At 39.6% G+C, this 23,405-nt stretch overlaps 1 protein-coding gene across 7 annotated transcripts in view; it reads right to left on the bottom strand.

Moving 5' to 3' along the window:
- LOC134359051 (arginyl-tRNA--protein transferase 1) overlaps nucleotides 1-23,405 on the bottom strand; it is a 183,041-nt gene that overhangs the window by 93,982 nt on the left and 65,654 nt on the right. For all 7 annotated transcript variants that reach the window (XM_063071915.1, XM_063071920.1, XM_063071916.1 and 4 more), the window contains 2 exons: nucleotides 22,477-22,509; nucleotides 141-322 (listed from right to left, as the gene is read on the bottom strand). In XM_063071915.1, coding sequence (XP_062927985.1) covers nucleotides 141-322; nucleotides 22,477-22,509 — 215 coding nt within the window. The remainder of the gene's footprint in view (nucleotides 1-140; nucleotides 323-22,476; nucleotides 22,510-23,405) is intronic.

Below are 23,405 nucleotides of genomic sequence, written 5' to 3'. Positions count from 1 at the left end.
ATTGAACTCCAACGTTCCACGCTTCAAGAGCATCGCTCTAACTGCTAAGCTACCGTGGCGTCTGACCTGAGGATACAATGCATGCTAATAAGGAAATACACTTCAATACACAGTGAAAAATAAATAACTGAACATCTCACCTGACTGCAGAATAAACACCCAAAGACAGGAATGCATAATCTGGATCATAATAAAGGTACACCGAGGAGACACAACGAGGAAGAATATCAATTACTCCCACAGCAATAATCTTTCCATCCAACCAGTACTGTTGGTGAAATGATCCATAACCCGAATCAGGACCCTCAGCTGGGTTCTCTGCCTAGAGAAGAAAAAAATTTCATCAGGTTTGCCCAAACTATTTCATATATACCAAGTAAAATACTGAAATAATTTATTTTGTTAATTGTGCCTTAACTGAGCAAATTATGTCATCAAAAATTCAAATTCTGTATTTTTCTGTGTATGATGTTCAATAATTTGAAAACTGGCTTATAAGAGTAACATTTTAAAGTTCAAAGGTTCATTTTGCTATCAAATTATACAACTCTGAAATTCTTCAATTCTCTGGGTAGCCATGAAACCAAAAAAGAAAAGAAAGGCAGCACCATCATCAAATCCCTCCTCTCCACATAAAAATAAACAAGATCGGGCAAAAAACAGCATATTAAAAACTGTAAGACTGAAAAATAAAGTCCATAGACCAAGACCACATCTGAAATGCAGAAAAAACCTGGGCAACACTCTCTGGGCACAGCGGCAGGCTCTCCCTTCTCTGGTACAGAGCAACTGATCTAAAGGCAAGTAGCCGACGCTCACCCTCTACATTCGCTTCAATGCTTCATTCTCCCTCATCGCTTTAACCAGCAAACAATGGGAACTTTCATCGTCGAATCAGAGCCAAACATTGGCATGTGCCCCATCCTGCATCCTGCCCACTATAAGGTTCGCACACACTGCCTCGGCCTCCTAGAATCCTGTCGGAGACTCCAAACCGGCCTCGTCACTTTAATTGGCAAACAATGGAAGCTATAATCGGGAAAATGGGGTCAAATATTGGCTTGCACCCGTCCTTCAGCCTTGTTGCCATGAGGTGCACTCATGCTGCCTCTGCCACCCGGAATCCTCTCAAAGAGCACTGAAGCACCCAAACGATCTCCAAACAGCAAATCAAGGGTTCTTACAGTTCCAGAATCATATTCAAGATAAGAAACAAAAGAAGTGAAACACGTGGTTTCATGATCTATCCAGATGTTGACCAAATGAGCACTGTACGTAGCTGCAATCTTGATCGGAAGCGACCGGTATTAGCACTTCCGCAACAGGAAATGGCATGACTTTTCCTCATGTTTATCTTAACTTCTTTACAATATTTTTGGAACATTCTTAGAATATTAATGCATTTTAATTAATACTTTAAATGCACTTATTTTTCTCTGAGGGTGAAATATTGTGCAATAGCCTGAGACAATTCAAACCCACAACTTTTGAGTAATTACATTTTATTGATGCAAGCTTTGACAGAGAATATTAATATGCCAATTCATTACAAGGAGTATCACAGCTAACTTTGATCTGTCCCTGATCTAACATGAGCTCCTTCCAATAGTTATGACAATTATACTCAGCGAACACTGCATTCAGGCTGTGGGGAAATAAGGGAATTTATACAGGAAACATTACTGGTCAGAATGGCTGAATATCAATCCAAATACTTATTGATATGAAGATAAACCTGAAAGATTTGTGTTCAATTCAGTATTACATAAATATTCATATTTAAGTATTTTAGAAAGAAAATACTCTAGGTTGTTACTTATTCTCTATAGACTTCAGAGTTCTCAATTTATTTTGCAATATAAAATACTTAATTGAATTGCAATTCCTCATAGACTACAAATAGTCTATAATCAGCATATAGGACAGAGATTGAAAATCTGGTTGAATGGTGCCACAACAACAACCTATTACTCAATGCTAGCAAAACTAAGGTGCTGATTATCGACTACAGGGGGAGAAAACCAGCTCAATGAGCCAGTCCTCATCAAGGGATCAGAGGTGGAGAGGGTCAATAACTTTAAATTCCTTGGCATTATCATTTCAGAGGATCTGTCCTGTGATTACAGTGAAGACATGGCAGTGACTCTACTTCTTCAGACTTGCACAGATATGGCATGTTATCTAAAACTTTGACAAACTTCCATAGGTGTTTTGTGGAGAGTATTCCCATTGTTGCATCACAGCCTGGTAAGGAAACACCAATGTTATGAATGGAATATCCTACAAATAACAGTGCTTATAGCCCAGTCCCCACCATTGAGCACATCTACACAGAGTGCTATCAGAGGACAACAGCATTCATCATCAAGGACACCCACCATCCAGGCCATGCTTTCTTCTCACCATTGCCATCAAGAAAGGGGGAACGGGAGACTTAGGTCCCACACCAGCAGGTTCAGGAACAGTTATTACCCCTCAGACACCAGGTTCCTGCAACAGCATGGTTAAATTTATTTTTCACAAACACTGAATTATTCCATAACCTATAGACATACTTTCAAAGACTTATGTTCTCAATATTATTGATTTAGGTATTTTTTTTGTAATTGCACAGTCTTATGCACATTGGTTGTTTGTCCATCTTTATTTGTTTGTGTAGCTTTTCACTGATTCCATTCTGTTTCTTTGTAACTACTGCGAATGCCTGCAAGAAAATGAATCTCAGGGTAGTTTATGGCGACTCTGATAATACTTTGAACCAGACAGCTAACTGAGAATTAGACAAAGAATTAAAGAGACCAACTGATGCACTGAATCAATTTTTCCACTCTTCCAATTAAAGTACTTGCTGCTGAATTACCCAAGAATGCTTTTATAACAGAAGTAAAACCTGTGACTTGTAGCTTTTTGCCCCCTTTCTGTAAACTGTATTGTCATACTTTTCATATTGATAGAAGTTACTGAAGGTGTATGCAAGGTGTAAGATGAGCTTCAGCAGCAATCCACCCAAATTAGTGCCCACCACATCCACATTGAAGTCCCCGCAAGTTGGTTCCCAACCTGACAAGCACCAAAAATAAAAGATCAAAGTCAAACGACATTCAATACTACTGTGTTCTCCAGTTTAATTTATCCAGTCACATGCACTTCAATTGAATTAATTTTGGAAGAAGTGTACATCCATTTCAGCAGAGGTAATGGGGGATGAATATCTACCCATTTATTTTTAAAATATGATCTTTTTTTGGGTGGATTTGTACTTTTACAGAAATCTTGTCTGATTAAACAAAGCTGTTGTATTATTGTTCCTGCTCCACCGAGATAGGTTATACATTCCTTCAGTGCTTCTCCCTTGGCTACTGCTGGCAGATGCAGACCTTGTTAGCAATTGGCCCTCTAAGACTGATCACACTGAAGCTTTTAGAAAAAGTGAACATTAATCAAAATGCACAGAAAACAAATATACTAAAAGGGGTAAATGACCACAGAACGAGGCCAATTCATTCTTACCTCTGTTCCAGGCCTGATATTCTGAAGAATTGCATTACTTAAGCAAATATTACCTTTTAAATAAATGCATTTACAAGCAAAAACTTGTGACCAGTAGACTGAGACTGCAATACTGCCAAGCAGACTATCTACAACTTAAGAATGCCGTCACTATCAATGGAGTCCTAGTGATGGTTTTTTTTAAATAACCATGGGCAGTGGCATGTTGGCATGGTACTTGCTTTAAACTGGTCCAAGTGATGATTCACCAGGTTATCACTTTCTTGCCATATCCCAGGACTGATATAAATGCCAAAGCAGCTCGGAATCAGTTCAAATCAATGTTTTTAGCTATGCCTCATTAGGTACTAGACTCTTTATCTTTTCAAAAGAACAAGCACAACAGTATAAATATTAGAATTGAATTCATAGTATAGGTCATAAAATACTCATAATTGTATACAAGGCTTTAAGAAATCTTCAGAGGGTCTAACCCCACATCCCTAATCACAATCTTAGATCCACGGGTATGTTTCCTTAATGTTCCTAAAGCAAAGCATATAAAAACTGGTAATGCAGCCTTTTGTTCTTAAGCACCAAAAATCTGGGATACTCTACTGACTGAGTTATACCAAACAAATACTGTGGAATGTTCCAAAACACTTCTAAAAGACCAACTTTTAAAACATTTTTTGGCTGACATAGGATTACTTAATGCCTGCTGATGTTGATTACATTTATATAATTTGGTATATTTGATTATATTTTATTTTAATGTTAGTCTTTACTTATGATTTTTAGTTTTCTCATATATTTATGACCATATTGATTTATCTTTACAATTTATATAAAGAACTTTGAGTCTGCATCTTAATGTATGAAAATTGCAATATAAAAAAGTTATATTATAAATAAATGACCTTGATTATAAGATATCAGATGCTTTAAAAAGTGGCACATATTTTAAAAATGAACACATGATGGTGAACCACTCAACAAGGATGGTGATAGAGTAACCATGGTGTTTCAAGGCAACCTTATTAAGAACATTAAAAAAGTAGTCAAACAGAACTCTGTCCAAAGTCAATAAAAGTAACTGGCATCTCTATTATTTATTAGACCATAAGACCATAAGATATAGGAGCAGAGGTAGGCTATTCAGCCCATCGAGTCTGCTCCACCATTCAATTATGGGCTGATCCAATTCTTCTAGTCATCTCCATTCCCATGCCTTCGCCCCGTACCCTTTGAATTCCAAATCATTGACATACATCGTAAAAAGCAGCGGTCCCAACACTGACCCCTATGGAACTCCACTGGTCACCAGCAGCCAGCCAGAATATGATCCCGTTGTTGCCACTCTCTGTTTTCTGCCGATCAGCCAATGCTCCACTCATGATAGTAACGCCCCTGTAATTCCATGGGCTCTTCTCTTCCTAAGCAGCTTCATGGATGGCACCTTGTCAAAGGCCTTCTGAAAGTCCAAGTAAACCACATCTACTGCATCTCCTTTGTCTACCCTGCTTGTAACTTCCTCAAAAAATTGCAGCAGGTTCATCAGGCAGGATTTTCCTTCAGGAAACCATGCTGGCTTTAGCCTATCTTGTCATGTGCCTCCAGGTACTTCATAACCTCATCCCAAACAATTGATTCCAACAACTTCCCAACCACTGATGTTAAGCTAACAGGTCTATAGTCTCCTTTCTGCTGCCTCCCACCCTTTTTAAATAGCAGAGTAACATTTGCAATTTTCCAGTCATCTAGTACAATGCCAGAATCTATCGATTCTTGAAAGATCATTGTTAATGCCTCGGCAACCTCTCCAGCTACTTCCTTCAGAACCCAAGGGTGTGTTCCATCAGGTCCAGGAAATTTATCCACCCTAAGACCATTAAGCTTCCTCAGCACCTTCTCAGTTGTAATTTTCACTGCACATACTTCACTTCCTTGACACTCTTGAATGTCCGGTATACTGCAGATATCTTCCACTGTGAAGACTGATGCAAAATACGTATTCAGTTCCTCTGCCATCTCTGCGTCTCTCATTAGAATATCTCCAGCGTCATTTTCTACTGGTCCTATATTTACCCTCAACTCTCTTTTACCCTTTATAAACTTAATAAAGCTTTTAGTATCTTCTTTGATATTAGTCACCAGCTTCCTTTCATAATACATCTTTTCCTTCCTAATGACCTTCTTAGTTTCCTTCCGCAAGTTTTTAAAAGCTTCCCAATCCTCTATCTTCCCACTAGCTTTGGCTTCCTTGTATGCCCTCACTTTTGCTTTTTCTTTGGCTCTGACTTCACTTGTCAGCCACGGTAGTGTCCTTCTTCCATTCAAAAATTTCTTCTTATTCAGAATAAATTTGTCTTGCACTTCCCCCATTTTTCACAGAAATTCCAGCCATTGCTGCTCTGCTATCCTTCCTGCTAGTATCTCTTTCCAGTCAACCTTGATCAGTTCCCCTCTCATACCATTGTAATTTCCTTTATTCCACTGAAATACCGACACATTGGAATTTAGTTTCTCCTTCTCAAATTTCAAAGTGAACTCGATCATATTGTGATCACTGTTCCTCAACCTTAAGGAACCTTAAGGGTCTCTTATCACCTCCAGATCATTGCACAGCACCCAATCTAGCACAGCCGATTCCCTAGTGGGCTTAACGACAAACTGTTCTAAAAAGCCATCCCTTAGACATTCTACAAATGCTTTCTCTTGAGGTCCAGTACTGACCTGGTTTTTCCAATCCACTTACGTATTAAAATCCCCAACGATTATCATGATATTGCCCTTCTGACACAACTTTTCAATCTCCTGCTGTAGGTTGTAATCCACATCCTGGCTGCTGTTTGGAGGCTTGTATACAACTGCCTTTAGGGTCCTTTTACCCTTGCCATTTCTTAACACAACCCATAGAGACTCTACACCTTCCAACGCTATGTCATCCCTTTCTAATGATTTAATATTATTTCCCACACACAGGGCCACACCACCCCCTCTGCCTATCTTTCCAATACACCTTATATCCTTGGATGTTCAGTTCCCAATGGCAGACATCCTTTAGCTATGTTTCAGAGATGGCCATAATGTCATACTTGCCAATCTGTAGCCGAGTTTCAAGATCGGCCATTTTATTTCTTATGCTGCGTGCATTCAAATATAACACTTTTAGTCCAGTATTGCTCTCTGTTTTAACTGCAGCATGCCTCTATTGCCCTGTAACTCATCCCACTGGCTGTGATTATGCCTCATCTCCTGCCTGTCCTTTCTATCATCTCCGCTGCACACCATCTTTAACTTATTTCTGTTTTCCCCTTCCTCAGCCCTATCACTTTGGTTCCTATCCCCCTGCCAAATTAGCTTAAACCCTCCCTAACAGCTCTATTAAACCTGCCTGCTAGGATATTGGACCCCTTTGGCTTCAGGTGTTACCTGTCCTTTTAGTAGCAAATGTACTAAAACAGAAGAGCTAACTGAAGCACAAAGACCACTTTATCTCTTGTGTCAAGAAAGTAGAGTACAAAACATATAAAGCTCTCTTCTCCAATGCTATTCCTTTTAAAGTGCAAGTGTGAGCTCATTCTAGTGGCACTCAATTTACCCACTAGTTTGGAGAAACATGTTTTAGGACCAAAATCTCAAGCTTTACAAAATACTTCACTTTAAACTAATCACACTGGTGCTTTTAATGTGAGAGTTTGCATTTACTCTTTGAACATTAAGTATAATATGCAGAAGGCAATTAAATCAAAGGTGTTACTGATGCCAGATATAGAAAATATTGGGGGGGGGGGGGGAATCACTGAAAATTACAAAGCATACTAAATTCCAGTTCTTATCGAGTCAGGATTTAACAAAGAAAATAAAATCAAACTACCTCAAAAGTTTCATGTTGCAATTCCAGGTACTTTTCCATCTTAGTTAATAGAAGCATATAGATCAAAGTGCATATATGTCACCATATACTACCCTGAGATTCAATTTTCTTGTAGGCATTCACAGTAGAACAAAGAAATACAATATAATCAAATTGTTGTGATTTTTGTTCACTCATTTCTGTTGTAAGCAATATAAATATGACCATTCCTAAATTGCTCTTGAAACAGTAGGGCCAAAACGGTTTTTGGGACCAAGATGGAACATGTGATGAAAGCATTTCCAGGATAATATAAGGTAGGAAGTTCTAAAAATTGGATTACTTTATTTCATTGTCGAGTTCAATTTGGAATGCAACTTCTTGGCAATGTCACAAAGTATTGCCTGATCAGCAAGATGATAGATGTCATAATGCATTGACAAATTATTACAGTGCATTTTGCAGATGGCATAAATTGCAGTAACAGTGCCTTTGTGATGGTGGTGGGGGAGATCAATGTTTGGACTGGCAACTGAGGGTGGCAATTATGTCAGCTACTTTATCCTCAATAATGCCAAATTTCTTGGGTATTGATGGAACTACACACTTGCAGCTAAACACAGCATATTCCATTACACTTATGACACAAATTGCAGATGTTTTAAAGGCTTGAAGAAGTCAGGAGTTATGTCAATTTTCATGACTAACTAGAATCAGATGTGCTCTTGTAGACAGAGTATTGATGTAGATGATCCATTTAGTTTTTGACCAAAAGTGTGTCCAAAAATGGCAAAATGAGGAGATATTGATTGTTAAGTTCAAGTTTGTAATTCAACCATCCATGAATATCCATGAATATAGCCAAATGAAACAGCTTAACTCTGGCCCAAAGTGCAAAGCACAGTACCAACAGCAACAAATAGCACAAGGCACGTGTAAGTTAGCAAGCACAAACAAGATATCAATAAAACACAGTCACACAAAAAATATGTAGTCCAAAACCCTGAGTCCATGTATGTTGCTGCAATCCGCAGTTGAACACAATACAGCTTGTCTTCTGCCAAGCAAACACTGGGAGCAGCACCAACTCCAGTTTAGATACCATGTCAAGCCGCCTCAGGTAGAGTTCACCGACTCTGCCACCTCTCTCTTGGGCGGCTGTAAACAGGTGACACCATAACTTAAGGCCTAGTCCTCGCTATGTCAAGGGCACACAGATCCCCCACCAACCGCCCATGCTGTCCACCAATAAATCAATGAATCAGACTTGTAACACTCCAGATTAATAATATCCATCAGGGTCTTGTGACCTTAAGAAAAGTGACTAAGACATGCACTGACTGTTAGACTGCACACCAATTCCTCCAACGTCTCTCTGATGCAGGCAGAAGCACAATCTGCACCGTCTAGCACTTGAGGCACAATGTTACTCATCTGCTCCAGCCAGAATAACTCCTGTGCTGGCAGAGGGATTTGAACTGCAATGTTACCCGAAGAATTAAGAATGTGACTGAGGTCATCTGCAAAAAAATTGGCAACTCTGACATGGAGGAATGGTACTTGATTAATGCGGGGAAACTATTCTTTTTAATTCGTTTTTCTTAATGATGACTGGCAAAATTAAATCTTATTGAAAATCAAGGTCACACTAGATGCTATATAATACCAATTTCTATCTCCATTATTTTGGTTTATTTTTAATATACTTAATGTTTATAGAAATAGTATACCTAATATTGAAAATTACTGTGATTCCATTGAAACTTGTATTCAGAAGTTATCTTCAAGGTAAGACTTTAAATCAGAGAGCTTGATAATCAGCATTCTGGTCAAATGCAAGCATCAGCATTCTTTTCAAAACTCAGCACAGCTCAAAAGGCCAGATAAAATCATAGTTGGAGTGCTCAACTAATCAAGCTGTTCTACTACTGCTACAACCACATCATCATCCGTGGTCCCTTTGCCTCAAAAAACCCAGCACACCAATGCTTGAGGAATGTTACATAATTCTACAATGTCTTTGATTTTGCCATGTCTGCTGTTTGCAGTATCAAATCAATCTATCAACTGTGAACTGCTCTCCACAGGTACATCCCTGAAACTGGTAGCTGCAGAATAACCAAGGCTTAGATGAGATTGTAAGTGGTAATACAGTAAAGCACAACAGGCGACCCCGTATAACAGCAATTTGGACAATATAAATTCACACTCACAGCATTCATAAATCATTACTGAATATCTGGATAATGGGGTCATTACCATATCTATCATAAAACCCTGTATTTAGACATGAACTAATTATCATGACTATATTGTGGCTTCATATTAGTATTTGCAGGACCCTTAACCCTTTCAGGCCTGCGCATCGATTTCAGTGGTCTACATGATACAAATTTTTGTGCCTGGTGACAGCAGATTCCATCCTTGTAGTAGTGATTCCAGTAATTCTGTTTCTGTGTTTGGCAAACCTAAATCTCTGACCAGTTCTTTTAGCTCAGATTGAGTTATCAGATCAGGCTTACTCAATGTAAAGGGTTCAAAATCTGTATCAGTATCATTTTCTATTCCTGGCTGTGTATCATGGCATCTTCATTGGCCTCCTCTAGACTCTGATGGCTTTGGCATTGGAGGACTATCGTCATGCAGTCTCATGGCGAAGGGAGATTAGGGTATCCAATGGTTTTCCTGATTTTAGCAGAGAAACCAGACACCATTGGTCAAACAGAAATGGCAGTCTGTCAATGATCCTTCCGCTCTTGCCATATCATCGGGACTGTGAACAGCATTGACATCTGAGTATCTTTGAGCCAAGCTTTAAGATTGGCTGTGCAAACTGTGAGGAGCCCAGGCTACGTCTTGGTCACCAATTTTACACCCAAAATAGGGCTCATCGGCTTTCTTAATAAAAGGAGTTACGCTCCTTCTTTGAGATTTAAGTGTATACTTGCCACAAATATAACAAAGTACTGCAGTTGTTGCAACATATGAAAGACATTTTGCTATCACAAATACAATTACTTTATTATAATGAGTACACACAATATGCTATGCACGCAGATCATGCGCACCAGTGTGATCACAAAGTGATCAACGTGATCACATATAAACATAATGCTTAGAATGGTGTAGGCAATGCTTTTTATAGCCTTTCTAAAACCTGTCCTGCCATGTAGCATCTGCCTTGCCTAAGCATGCCCAGGCACGCCTGGATAAAATAGCTTATATAGTGGGCAACATTTTAATTAACTTGAGTTAGTAATTGAAATAACAAATATAGGTGATTTAAAAATAAATGGTGTGTGATAGGGAAATTTTATGGTGATTTTCATGATTAGCAGTCTAAAATCCATAAATTTACACCCAAAAGTAATCAGGAAGCAAAATCTTTATTGTCCAGTATCACTCTAACAAGTTTCCCAGAATCAGATTTTCTGATTTTGAAACACAATGCCCAGTGTGGAAACTTACCATGCATAAACTGACTAAAACTTTTTCTTTATGTTATCACAGTGACTAAACTTCAAAAGTACTTCAATGCCGATAAACTTCATGAAAGTGAAGCAAAGGGCAATATATAATAAACATTTTTTATTTTTGTTTCTTTCCTGAAGGGACATACCAATTTTGTGAAGTTTGCTTTCCTAGTGTCGACATTGCAACTTGTTTTTTTCCCACACGCAAATACCGTGACTTGCGTAAGGATTCTAAATGCCAAATAAATAGCTACAGTTAATGAATATCCATTTCTAGTTGACTACTCTCAAATTAATTGAAAAATATTGATTCTGAGAAAGAAAGAGAAATGCAAAAACTCTGGAAAAGTAAAAGGAGCTTGCAGCTGGCAAAATTACACAAAACAATTTTGTTTTAATCATTAATCAGCCAAAATACCATGGTGGTTATTGTGGCAAAAAGGAAATAAAATAGGAGTTGAGGATCCCTGGCAAAATATCAGTGTAAAAATAAAGCGAGCCTTTAACCTTTACTGACTGCTTCGTACTTTTTCAGCAAGTGCTAAGTGTCGACACTGACAGCCAAACTGGTATGAAATATTTCATTTCACAAAATATATTTTTCACTACAGTACCTCTTCCAAACGAACTTTTGAGAGCAGTTTCTTTATCCTACCTCAATATATCTACGACCACAATAAAAAGAATTACGAACTATCCATTCTCCAGTAATCTAAACTTACAATATTCATAGTCTGTGATGGTTTCAACATAAATAAATTTGTCTTCAAAGCATATTTTAAAAAAAGCTTTCAATCATATCCTTTTAGAAACTGCTTCCTGTTGTAACATGAAGAAATAAAAATAGAATGCAAACTTCTGTTGGCCCCTGGAGTAAAACAAAACGGTTGATGCATGGAGGAGAGTCATGGGCGCTGTGCTTGGCGGGTGACAGGGAGAGGAAGCAATGCCCATTTCTTTCTCAAAGTTCAATAGTTGCTGTACTTCAATGTATTAGATACCACTGAACTGGCCTTCAACAAGGCAAAGATGTAGAAACCATGTGGGTAGAATTAAGAAACTGCAAGATTAAAAAAAGCCATGATAGGACTTAAGTACAGGCCTCTGAACAGTAGCCAGGTTGTGGGGTACAAATTACAATGGGATACAGAGAAGGCATGTAAAATGGGCAATGTTACGATGGACACAGGTGATTTCAATGCAAAAGTAAATTGTTAAAATCATTTTGATACTGGATAGCAAAAGAAGAAATTTGTAGAATGCCTATGAGATGGCTTTTATGTTTGAGCCCACTGTAGAAAAGGCAATTCTGCGTGTTATGTTATGAAAGCAGATTTGAATTGGGAGCTTAAGGTAAAGGAATCCACAGCAGGCAGTGATCATAATATATCATAATTCATCCTGCAGTTTGAGAGGGAGAAACTAAAATCAGATATATCAGTGTTACAGATGAAGCACAGGAATTACAGAAGCATGAGACAGGGGCGGGTCAAAGTAGATTGGAAAGGGACACCAGCAGGGATGACGGTACAGCAGCAAAGGATGAAGATTCTGAGAGTAATTCGGAAGGCACAGAATCAGTTTATCCCAAGGATGCATTCTAAAGGGAGGCAGCAAAAGAAGTCAAATACAACATAAAAGCAAAAGAGAGGACATATAATATAGAAAATATTAGAGGGGAAGCCAAACGATTGGGAAGCTTTAAAAACCAACAAAAGGCATCTTAAAAAAAAATAAGAGAAAAGATGAAATAGTTTGTAATTCTTTTTATTGTGGTCGTAGATATATTGAGGTAGGATAAAGATGAAATATGAAAGTAAGCAAGCCAATAATATAAAAGATGATACCAAAGGTTTTTCTGAAGAAAAGAAGCAAGAATAGATATCCACCACTAGAAAATGATGCTGGTGTCTTAAAATGGCAGACAAACAGAATAAGTATTCTGCAAACACCAGGAAATCTGCAGATGCTGGAATTTTAAGCAACACACATAAAAGTTGCTGGTGAACGCAGCAGGCCAGGCAGCAACTTTTATAAGTATTCTACATCAGTTTTACTGTGGAAGACACCAGCAGCAGGCCAGAAATTAGACAGTGCCAGGGGGCAGAATTGAGAGTAGTCGCGATTAATAAGGAGAAGGTGCTACGGAAGCTAAAAAGTCTGATGGTAGTTAAGTCACTGGATCATATTGACTACACCCTAGGGTCCTGAAAGAAGTTAGCTGAAGAGATTGTTGAGGCATTAGTAATGACCTTTCAAGAATCCCTAGATTCTGGAATGATTCCAGAGGACTGGAAAATTGAAAATATCATTCCACTCTTTAAGGAAGGGAAGGAGGCAAAATGCAGGAAATTATAGGCCAGTTAGCTTGATTTCAGTGGTTGAAAGTCCATTATTAAGGATGAGGTTTTTGGGTACTTCAATGGCAAAATCAGCATGGTTTCCTTAAGGGAAATTTTGCCTGACAAATTTGTTTGAATTTTTTGAGGAAATAAAAAGCAGGATTAGCAAAGTAGAGTCAGTAAATATTCTTTACTTAGACTTTCAAAAGCTATTGACAAGATGCTGCTAAACAAGATAACAGCTCATGGCATTACAGGAAAAGAGAGGAATAGCCTTTTCTAGTTGGCTACCAGTCACTAGTGGTATTCCGTAAGGGTCATTGTTGGGACCACTGTTTTTCAGATTATATCAAAATGATATGGATAGCAAAATTGATGACTTTGTTGCTAAATTTGCAGATGATACAAAGATAGGTGGAGAAACAGGTAGTATTGAGGAAGCAGCAAGTCTGCAGAAGGACTTAGATTAGGAGAATTGGCAAAGAAGTGGCAGATGGAATACAGTGTAGGGAAATGTATATTCATGCACTTTAGTTAAAGGAATAAAAATAAAGGAAGGCAATGTTAGCATTTATCTTGAGAATAAAAAGCAAGGATCTAATGCTGAAGCTTTACAAAGTGTTGGTCAGACAGCACTTGGAATATCGTGAGCAGCTTTAGGCCCCATATCCAAGAAAGGATGTGCTGGTTTTGGAGAAGGTCCAGAGGAGAATGATCCACGGAATGAAAGGGTTAACAATGGGTCTGGACCTGTAATCGCTGGAGTTCAGAAGAATAAGAGGAAATCTCATTGAAACCCACCAAATATTAAGGGGCCTAGATAGAGTGGACATGGATCAAATATTTCCAACAGTGGAGAGTTTAGCTTTAGAGGACACAGCTTCAAAATAGAAGGACATCCCTTTCAAACAGATATAGGAGGAATTTGTTTAGCCAGAGGGTGGCAAGTCTTTGGAATTCTGAATTTAGACTTCTATGGAGGCCAAGTCATTGGGTATATCTAAATCAACAAGTTGATAGATTATTAACTAGTAAAAGTGTCAAAGTTTATCAGGATAAGGCAGGAGAATAGAGCTGAGAGAGTAGAATCCATCAGAGACCACCACCGTCCAGTTCATGCTCTCTTCTTGCTCTCCTCTTGGAAGAAGGTACAGAAGCCTCAGGACTCACACTGCCAGGTTCAGGAACAGTTACTACTCTTCAACCAACAGACTTTTGAACCAGTGAGGATAACTTCATTCAACCACATTTGCCCCATCACTGAAATGTACCCACAATCTATGGACTCACTTTCAAGGACTACTCCTCTCATGTTCTTGATATTTATTGCTCATTTGTTTTTTTTTATTTTGTATTTGCACAGTTTGTTGTTTTTTCCACATCGACTGTCCACCATGTTAGGTGTTAGGTGTGGTCTTTCATTGATTCTAATATGGTTCTTGGATTTACTAAGTATTCTTGTAATAAAATGAATCTTAGGGCTGTATATTGTGACATATTGTACTTTTTTATTATTAATTATTTATTGCAACACCAACAAATTACATTGAATACAACCAGTTGCCAATTACATTTGACTGTTTAACCCAGAGAACCCCCAACCTTCACATATTGTACTTTGATAATAAATTTACTTTGAACTTGAACTTCGAAATCAGCCATGATTGAATGGCCTAATTCTGCTCTTTTGTCTAATGGCCTTAAATCACTAGAATCTAACAGATTCGGAGAGTTTTCTCAAGTTAGAAAGAAATTTCTGTCCCAAATGACCTACCCTTCATTGTGAAACTTGTGAACCCTGGTTCTAAACTCCTCCACCAAGGAAATAATTTCCCTACTTCATATCAAATTACTTGAGTATTATGCAAATATGTATTAAGAAAACATATGCTTTGTAAACCAAATATAACTCATCTTCATTTTCATCTATAACAACTTGAGTACAGGTAGTACCTTTAGATGTTCAGAGGAACAGAACAGTCAAAAGCAATATTTGGTAGTAGTATTTTGCAGATGCTGGAAATCCAAGCAACATACACAAAACGCTGGAAGAACCCAGCAGGCCAGGCATCACCTACGGAAAAGAATGGAGAAAAAAAAGACGAGCAGTCAGAGTAAGAAGGTCGGGGAGGAGAGTAGGAAGCAAGTGGTGATAGGTGAAACCGGGGAGGGAGGGAGGGGAGACGTGAAGAGCCGGGAAGAAAAAGATACAGGGATGGAGAGGAGAAACCTGATAGGAGAGGACAGAAGGCCATGGAAGAAAGAAAAGGGGGAGGAGCACCAGAGGGAGGTGATGGGTGGGTAAGGAGATAAGTTGAGAGGGGGAAATGGGAATGTGGAATGGTGAAGGAGAGGTGGGAGGGGGAGCATTACCGGAAGTTCAAGAAATCGATGTTCATGCCATCAGGTTGGAAGCTACCCAGATGGTGGTGCTCCTCCAACCCAACTGTGGCCATATCACAGCAGTACAGAAGGCCATGGAATGACATGTTGGAATGGGAATGGGAAGTGAAATTAAAATGTATGGGCACTGGGAGATCCTGCTTTTTCAGGCGGACAGAGTGTAGGCACTTGGTGAAGCGATCTCCCAGTCTACATCGGGTCCCACTGATATACAGGAGGCCGCACCAAGGAACACTGGGGACAGTAGATAACCCCAATAGAGTCACAGGTGAAGTGTTGTCTCATCTGGAAGGACTGTTTAGGGCCCTGAAAGGTAGTGAAGGAGGAGGTGGAGGTGGAGATGGTGGAAGTTACGGAGAATTATGTATTGAATGCAAAGGCCGAAGGGGCGGTAGGTGAGGACAAGAGGAACTCAATCCCTGCTGAGGTGGCGAGAGGATGGAATGAGGGCAGAAATGGAAGAGATGCAGTTGAGGGCAGCGTTGATATTGGAGGAAGGGAAGCCCCTTTCTTTGAAAGAGGACGTCTTAGTTCGGAGATGAAAAGCATCATCCTGAGAGCAGATGTGGTGGAGGGGGAGGAATTGAGAGAAGGGGAATTGCATTTTTACAAGTAATTGGGTGGGAAGAGGTATAGTCCAGGTAGTTGTAAGAGTCAGCATCTAACAAAATAGATAGTTGACATTTCAGACTGAGACCCTTCTTCATGACTAAGAAAGAAGGGGGAAGATGCCAGAATAAAAAGGTGGGGTGGGAGAGGAAGGAGGCTAGCTGGAAGGTAATAGGTGAAGTCAGGCAGGTGGGAAAGGTTAAGGGATAGAGAAGAAGGAATATGATAGGAGAGGAGAGTGGGCCATAGGAGAAAGGGAGGGAGGAGGGGACCCATGAGAAAGTAATAGGCAGGTGAGAATAGGTTTGTACCCATTTCAAAAGGGCAACTATTATACCAGTGCCCAAGAATAGTGTGGGCTGCCTAAACGACCATCATTCAGTAGCACTCAGATCTAAGGTGATGAAATGCTTTGAGAGGTTGGTCAAGGTTAGAATCAAATCCTGCCTCAGCAAGGACCTGGACCGAATGCGATCTCAATGCCTCTTCACATGGCCTTAGTTCACCTAGACAATGCAAACACCCATGTTAGGATGATGTTCATTGACTACAGCTCAGCATTTACTACCACCATTCCTACAGTCATGATCAAAAAGCTACAGAACCTGAGCCTCTGAACCTCCCTCTGCAATTGGATCCTCGACTTCTGAATCGGAAGACCACAATCTGTGTAGATTGGTAATAACATCTCCTCCTCGGTGACAATCAACGCTGGCACACCACAGGGATGCGTGCTTAGCCTACTGCTCTGCTCTCTCTATACCCACGACTGTGTGGCTAGGCAGAGCTCAAATGCTATCTGTAAGTTTGCTGATGATACAACCATTGTTGGCAAGATCTCAGATGGAGACAAGAGGGTGTACAGGAGCGAGATATACCAGCTAGTTGAGTGGTGTCACAGCAACAACCTTGCACAAGATGTCAGTAATACAAAAGAGCTGATTGTGGACTTCAGAAAGGGCAAGATGAAGGAACACCAACCAATCCTCATAGGGAATCAAAAGAGGAGACAGTGAGCAATTTCAAGTTCCTGGGTGTCAATATCTCTGGTGCCAACATATTGATGCAGCTACAAAGAAGGAGAACATTCTGACAGGCTGCATTACTGTCCGGTATGGGGGAGGCTACTGCACAGGATCAAAAGAAGCTACAGAAAGTTGTAAAATTAGTCACTTCGATCATCGGTACTAGTCTCTGTAGTATCCAAGACATCTTCAAGGAGCGTTGCCTCAGAAAAGCAGTGTCCATTATTAAGGACCCCTATCACCCAGGACATGTCCTCTTCTCATTGTTACAATCAGGAAGGAGGTACAGAAGCCTGAAGGCACACTCAGCAATTCAGGAACAGCTTCTTCCCCTCTGCCATCCGATTCCAAAATGGACATTGAAGCTATGAAAACTACCTCACTTTTTAAAAAAAGTATCTCTATTTTTGCACTACTATCTTTAACTTAACTATTTGATATACTTACGGTAAATCTTTTTTTCTATATTTATCATGAATTGCATTGTATTGTTGCTGCTAAGTTAACAAATTTCACAACATATGCCAGTGATATTAAACCTGATTCTGATTCTGATCGGGGTGGGGGTGACAAGTTACTATGTTAAGAGATCACCTAAGTGCATTTACTTATTACGCACGCATTGTGGTTTAGTGACTTCAAATTTGATACATAAACAGATGTAGTGAAGTTTCTGCAACATTATTTATACAATTCAATCCTGATTCACCTTTTACTGTGCATGTATTTGCATTTTCATAAAGAGAACTAAAACAAATAAAAATCAAAACATGCTTGCATGTTGGATTGCACACAATAACAACTTTTCACCAGTGGACAGAAATGGAGCTACTAATATTAGAATTTCTGGTTTTACTTCATTTATGTCACGATCCATACAGCAAAAGGAAATAAACACAGTGACTGAAATATTCACAATCACCAATTCCTTTTGGATCTCTAAGAAAACTGGCCTCAATTTTCACACAGAATAATTGACACACGAAACCATACAGTTTAACGAGGGACCACAGTGGAGAGATTAAGTGGAAAAAATTGTAGAACAGAAGTGTGAAAGATTTTTTAAAAAGTGATGCAGGATTGTTTGCAGATAAGGGTAAGTATTTGACCACCCTGCTACAAGAATAATGCTATTAAGATGGAAAGAGTACAGAGTACTCTTTCTGAACTCAAGGGATTATGTAATGGAGCAAAGCTGAACAGACTTTATTCAATTAAGGATTGGAGAATGGAGGCGAATCCAGTCTTTTTGCAGAAGTTGGAGAATAAGGAACTGGAGGGTATAGGTTTAAGGTGAGAGGGGAGAGATTTAATAGGAATCAGAGGGGCAAATTTTTCACCCAGAGGTAGTCTGTTTATGAAATGAGCTGAGGAAGTAGTTAGGCTGGTACATTAACAACATTTAAAATACACTTGAACAGATAGGAAAGGATTGGAGCAGGGGTTCCCAACCTGGGATCCATAGATCCCCTGCTTAATGGTTTTGGTCCATGGCATAAAAAAGGTTGGAAGCCCCTGGTTTCGAGTGTTGTGGCCAAGTAACAGGCAAATATGATTGGCTGCAATGGGTGTTGTGGTTGGCATGAATCAGTTGGGTCAAAGGGCCTAGTTCCATGCTCCAACACAGCGGTCCCCAACCTTCGGGCCGTGGACCGGTACCGGGCCGCGAGGAAACGATATGATTTGGCGATATGAATCAGCTGCACCTTTCTTCATTCCTTGTCATGCCCACTGTTGAGCTTGAACGCAAACAAGGTCATTACGCATGCGTCATCCATGTCAGCGCGGGAAGGAGATCAACCCCTCGAGCTTGTAAATGACGGCGGGCTGAAAAGTATGTTTGACATAACATCTCTGCCGGCATTCCGGATCAAAGTCAAGGCTAAATATCCTGAGATAGCCACAAAAGCAGTGAAAACTTTGCTTCCATTTCCAACATATCCCTGCAATGAATGCAACGAAAACTAAATTGCGGAATAGAATGGACATACGGAACCCATTCGAGTATCGCTGTCTCCCATCACCCCTCGATAGGACAGACTTGTTGCAGGAAAACAAGTATTCAGCCCAGGGCTCCCACTGATTCAGCGATATTGGTGCGTTGCAATGATTTCATATGTTCATACGAGGAAAATATGCACTGTGTGTTTAATATCCAAACATTACTTAAAATGTTATGATGCTATTCACTTACAAGTGACTTATATAACCATATAACAATTACAGCACGGAAACAGGGCATCTCTGCCCTTCTAGTCCGTGCCGAACGCTATTCTCAACTCGTCCCACCGACCTGCACTCAGCCCATAACCCTCCATTCCTTTCCTGTTCATATAGCTGTCCAGTTTAACTTTAAATGATAATATCAAATCTGCTACTGGAAGTTCGTTCAACACTTACTTCAAGCTCCTCTGATAATTGACTTATCGCTATATTCATGCGAGGAAAATATGAGCTGTGTGTTTAATATTAAATTAGTCAGGTAAATCCTTTTAGAAACGAAATTGAGTGTATTAGCCACTTATCACCTATATTCCGGTCGTGATTAACACAACCCCCCGCTCCCGAACAGAATCGCCAAAAACGATTTGCAGAAAAATATCGGCATGTGCATGCATGCCCAAGTCACGTATGGGCACTGGTGCCCGCGCAAGTCTTCATGGTCATTGTAGTATTTCTCGGGGTAAACACAACGTATTTGACTGCTACTCTTGTCCGTTGGCAACCATCCCCCCTCCTCCGCGCACCCCCCCCCCGGACGGCCAGTCCGCAAGAATATTGTCAATACGAAACCGGTCCGCAGTGCTAAAAAGGTTGGGGACCCCTGCTCTATCACCTTTGTCATCATACTTCCAGAAACAAACAGTTCTCGACACCCAAAGTCAAAATACGTTCACATACAGCTGAGACGCATTAATTGCTTCAGCCATCTTAAATCTCATTTGATTTAGTAACAGTGATGCATTTTATATTTAATCAAATCAATGTAAACAATTTCAATCATGTAATTGTATATACAAGCTGAAAGTCAGAGCAAAATCTCAGTATATAAAACCAGTCAAAAATTGCATCATATTTCATGGGAATCAATACTAGTAAAAACATACTGTGACAGAAATGGAAATAACTATTAATACCAGTTCAATTCCCTTCGCCTGATAAATCCACATAAAATTGTTTTAAAAAGTTCCAAGTTCAAAATAAATTTATTATTAAAGTACATACATGACAACATATACAAACCTGAGATTCATTTTCTTGTGGGAGTACTTAGTAAATCCAAGAATTATAATAGAATCAATGAAAAACAGCACCCAACAGGACAGACAAATGACCTATGTACAAAAGTCAACTGTGCAAGTAAAAATGAGAAAAGATAATAATAATAAATTTCAAGGACATGGTGATGAAAGTGAGTCTATAGGTTGTAAAAACAGTTCAGTGATGGGACAACTGAAGTTGAAGTTATCCCCATTGGTTCAAGAGCCTGATGGTTGAGGGATAATAACTGTTTCTGAAGCTGGGTGGTGTGAGTCCTGAGGCTCCTGTACCTTCTTCCTGATGGCAGCAGTGAGAAGAGAGCATGACCTGGGTGGTGGGGTTCCCTGATGATGGATGCTGCTTTCTTGCAACAGTATGTGCTCAATAGTGGGAAGGGGTTTACCCGTGATGTATTGGGGCTATACCCACTACTTTTTGTAGGATTTTTCATTCAAGGGCATTGGTGCTATGATGTAACCAGTCAATAAACTCTCCACCACACAGCTATACAAGTTTGTCAAAGTTTTAAATGTCATGTTGAATCCTCGCAAACTCTCAAGGAAGTAGAGGCGCTGCCGTGCTTTCTTCATAATTGCACTTACGTGCTGGTCCCAGGACAGGTCCTCTGAGATGATAATAATGAGGAATTTAAAGTTGCTAACCTCTCTCCATCTCTGATCCCCCAGTGAGAACTGGCTCATGGACTTCTGGTTTCCTCCTCCTGAAGTCAATAATCAGCTCCTTGGTCTGGTTGACATTGAGAGTTAATTGCTGTGGCACCACTCAGCCAGATTTTCTGTGTCCCTCCTATATACTATATATTGATTCATGACCTCGTTTGATTCAGCCAATCACAGTATCGTCAGCAAATTTAAATACAGAATTGGAGCTGTGCTTAGCACAATCATATGTGTAAAGCAAGTAGAGCAGCGGTTAAGCACGTGGCCTTCTGGTGCACCTGTGCTGATGGAGATCGTGGAAGAGATGCCATTGCCAATCCGAATTGACTGGGGTCTGCTAGTGATGGAATCGAGGATCCAATTGCACAATGATGCATTGAGGCCAAGGTCTTGATGTTTATTGATTAGTTTTGAAGGGCTGATAGTATTGAATGCTGAGTTGTAGTCAATAAAGAACATCCTGATGTCTGCATCTTTGCTGTCCAGATGTTCCAGTGTTGACTGAAAAGCCAATGAAATGGTATCTGCTGTGGACCTGTTACGCTGGTAGGCAAATTGGAGCAGATCCAAGTCACTTGTGAGACAGAAATTGACGTTTCATCATCAACCTCTGAAAACACTTTACAGTGGTTCTAAGCGCTACTGAACAATAATCATTGAGGCAGGTTACCATGTTCTTCTAAGGCACTGATATAGCTAAAGCCTGCTCAAAACAGGTAGGTACCTCAGACCGTCCAAGTGAGAGGTAAAAGAAATCAATGAACATTCCAGCATAGGTCTTTCGTACTCAGCCAGGTACTCAATCTAGGCCTGATGTTTTCAGTGAGTTCACCCTTCTGAATATGCTCTCACGTTGGCCGAAATCATATGATCATAGGGAGCTGTGGAAGTTCGTGAAGATTCCTCCATGTATTGATGGTCAAAGTGAGCATAGAAGGCATTGAACTCTTCTGGGAGCGAAGCTCTGTTATCACCAGTGTCACTTGATTTCACACTGTAAGGGGTAATATCATTCAAGCTCTGCCACGGTGATTCACATTCAGTCTGGCATTACCAATTTGTCCTTGAGATAGCTTTCCAGAGGTCATACCTGGACCTCTTGCATCTTACTTGGTCACCAGATCTGAATGCCTCTGATCCGGCCCTCAGCAGATTGCAGGTCTCATGGTTCATCCAGATACATGGTTCATCAAAGAAATTAAGCTCACATCTTAAATCTTCAATAATGTAGCATCTTATTCTAAAGCAATAAATGGCAGATATCTAGCTTTGCTTCTGCATCTCAAATTACAAAAAAAATTTAAAACATACCAATGAATCTAATGTGGATCTTACCTGGAGCGGAGACTGACAAAGGAATCGTGTATACTGTGTTGAGATAAATCGACATTCATTGCAGGAAAAAAGAAAAAAAATCAAATTAATTATAGCCTTAATAAAGATAACACAGTAATCATGTAGATTACCATAATACATAAAACAATTTTGTTCTATTATAAATACAATTTATCAGTTCTTGCAATTTTATTACATATAACATTACAACTGATATGAAGGTTAAATATACGAAGTTTATTTATTACAAAGAATGTTCACTCCTTATATCGAATTTCTCTATACAGCAGGTTTACCTGTATTCACACCACTACTCAACCCACCAAGAATGGATTAGAAAGAGTATAGCCAGAGCAACTGAAGTTTTCTTTTGTGATGAAAACTTCAATTTAAAGATAGTATTTAATATTTATACCTGATTAAAAACCAATAGTGTAAATAGAATTACCATGTGCATAAAAGGTCTAACAAAGCAATGATGTCCCAAGGTGCTACACAAAAGAAATAATAAAATGCTGGCTGTACAATACTTAAGCAACACACATAAAGATTACTGGTGAACACAGCAGGCCAGGTAGCATCTACAGGAAGAGGTACAGTCGACGTTTCAGGCCAAGACCCTTCGTCACTCCTGACAAAGGGTCTTGGCCTGAAACATCGACTGTACCTCTTCCTGTAGATGCTGCCTGGCCTGCTGCGTTCACCAGCAACTTTTATGTGTGTTGCTTGAAATTCCAGCATCTGCAGATTTCCTCATGTTTGCATTTTTAAATTGTACAATACTTAACATAGTTTACCAAGATCTTAATCTAAGAGGTTGGTTGGCAAAGAATACATTAAAGGAGGAAATGAGGATAGAAAAGTGAAAACATTTATAGGGAATTTTAGAACGCAAGTCCATGAAAGCTGAAGACTTGACTATCAATGGT

Source organism: Mobula hypostoma, chromosome 19, assembly GCF_963921235.1.
Source record: "Mobula hypostoma chromosome 19, sMobHyp1.1, whole genome shotgun sequence".
NCBI lineage: Eukaryota > Metazoa > Chordata > Chondrichthyes > Myliobatiformes > Myliobatidae > Mobula > Mobula hypostoma.
Note: the sequence above shows the minus strand (reverse complement) of the source record. Positions and strands in the feature narration are given on the sequence as shown.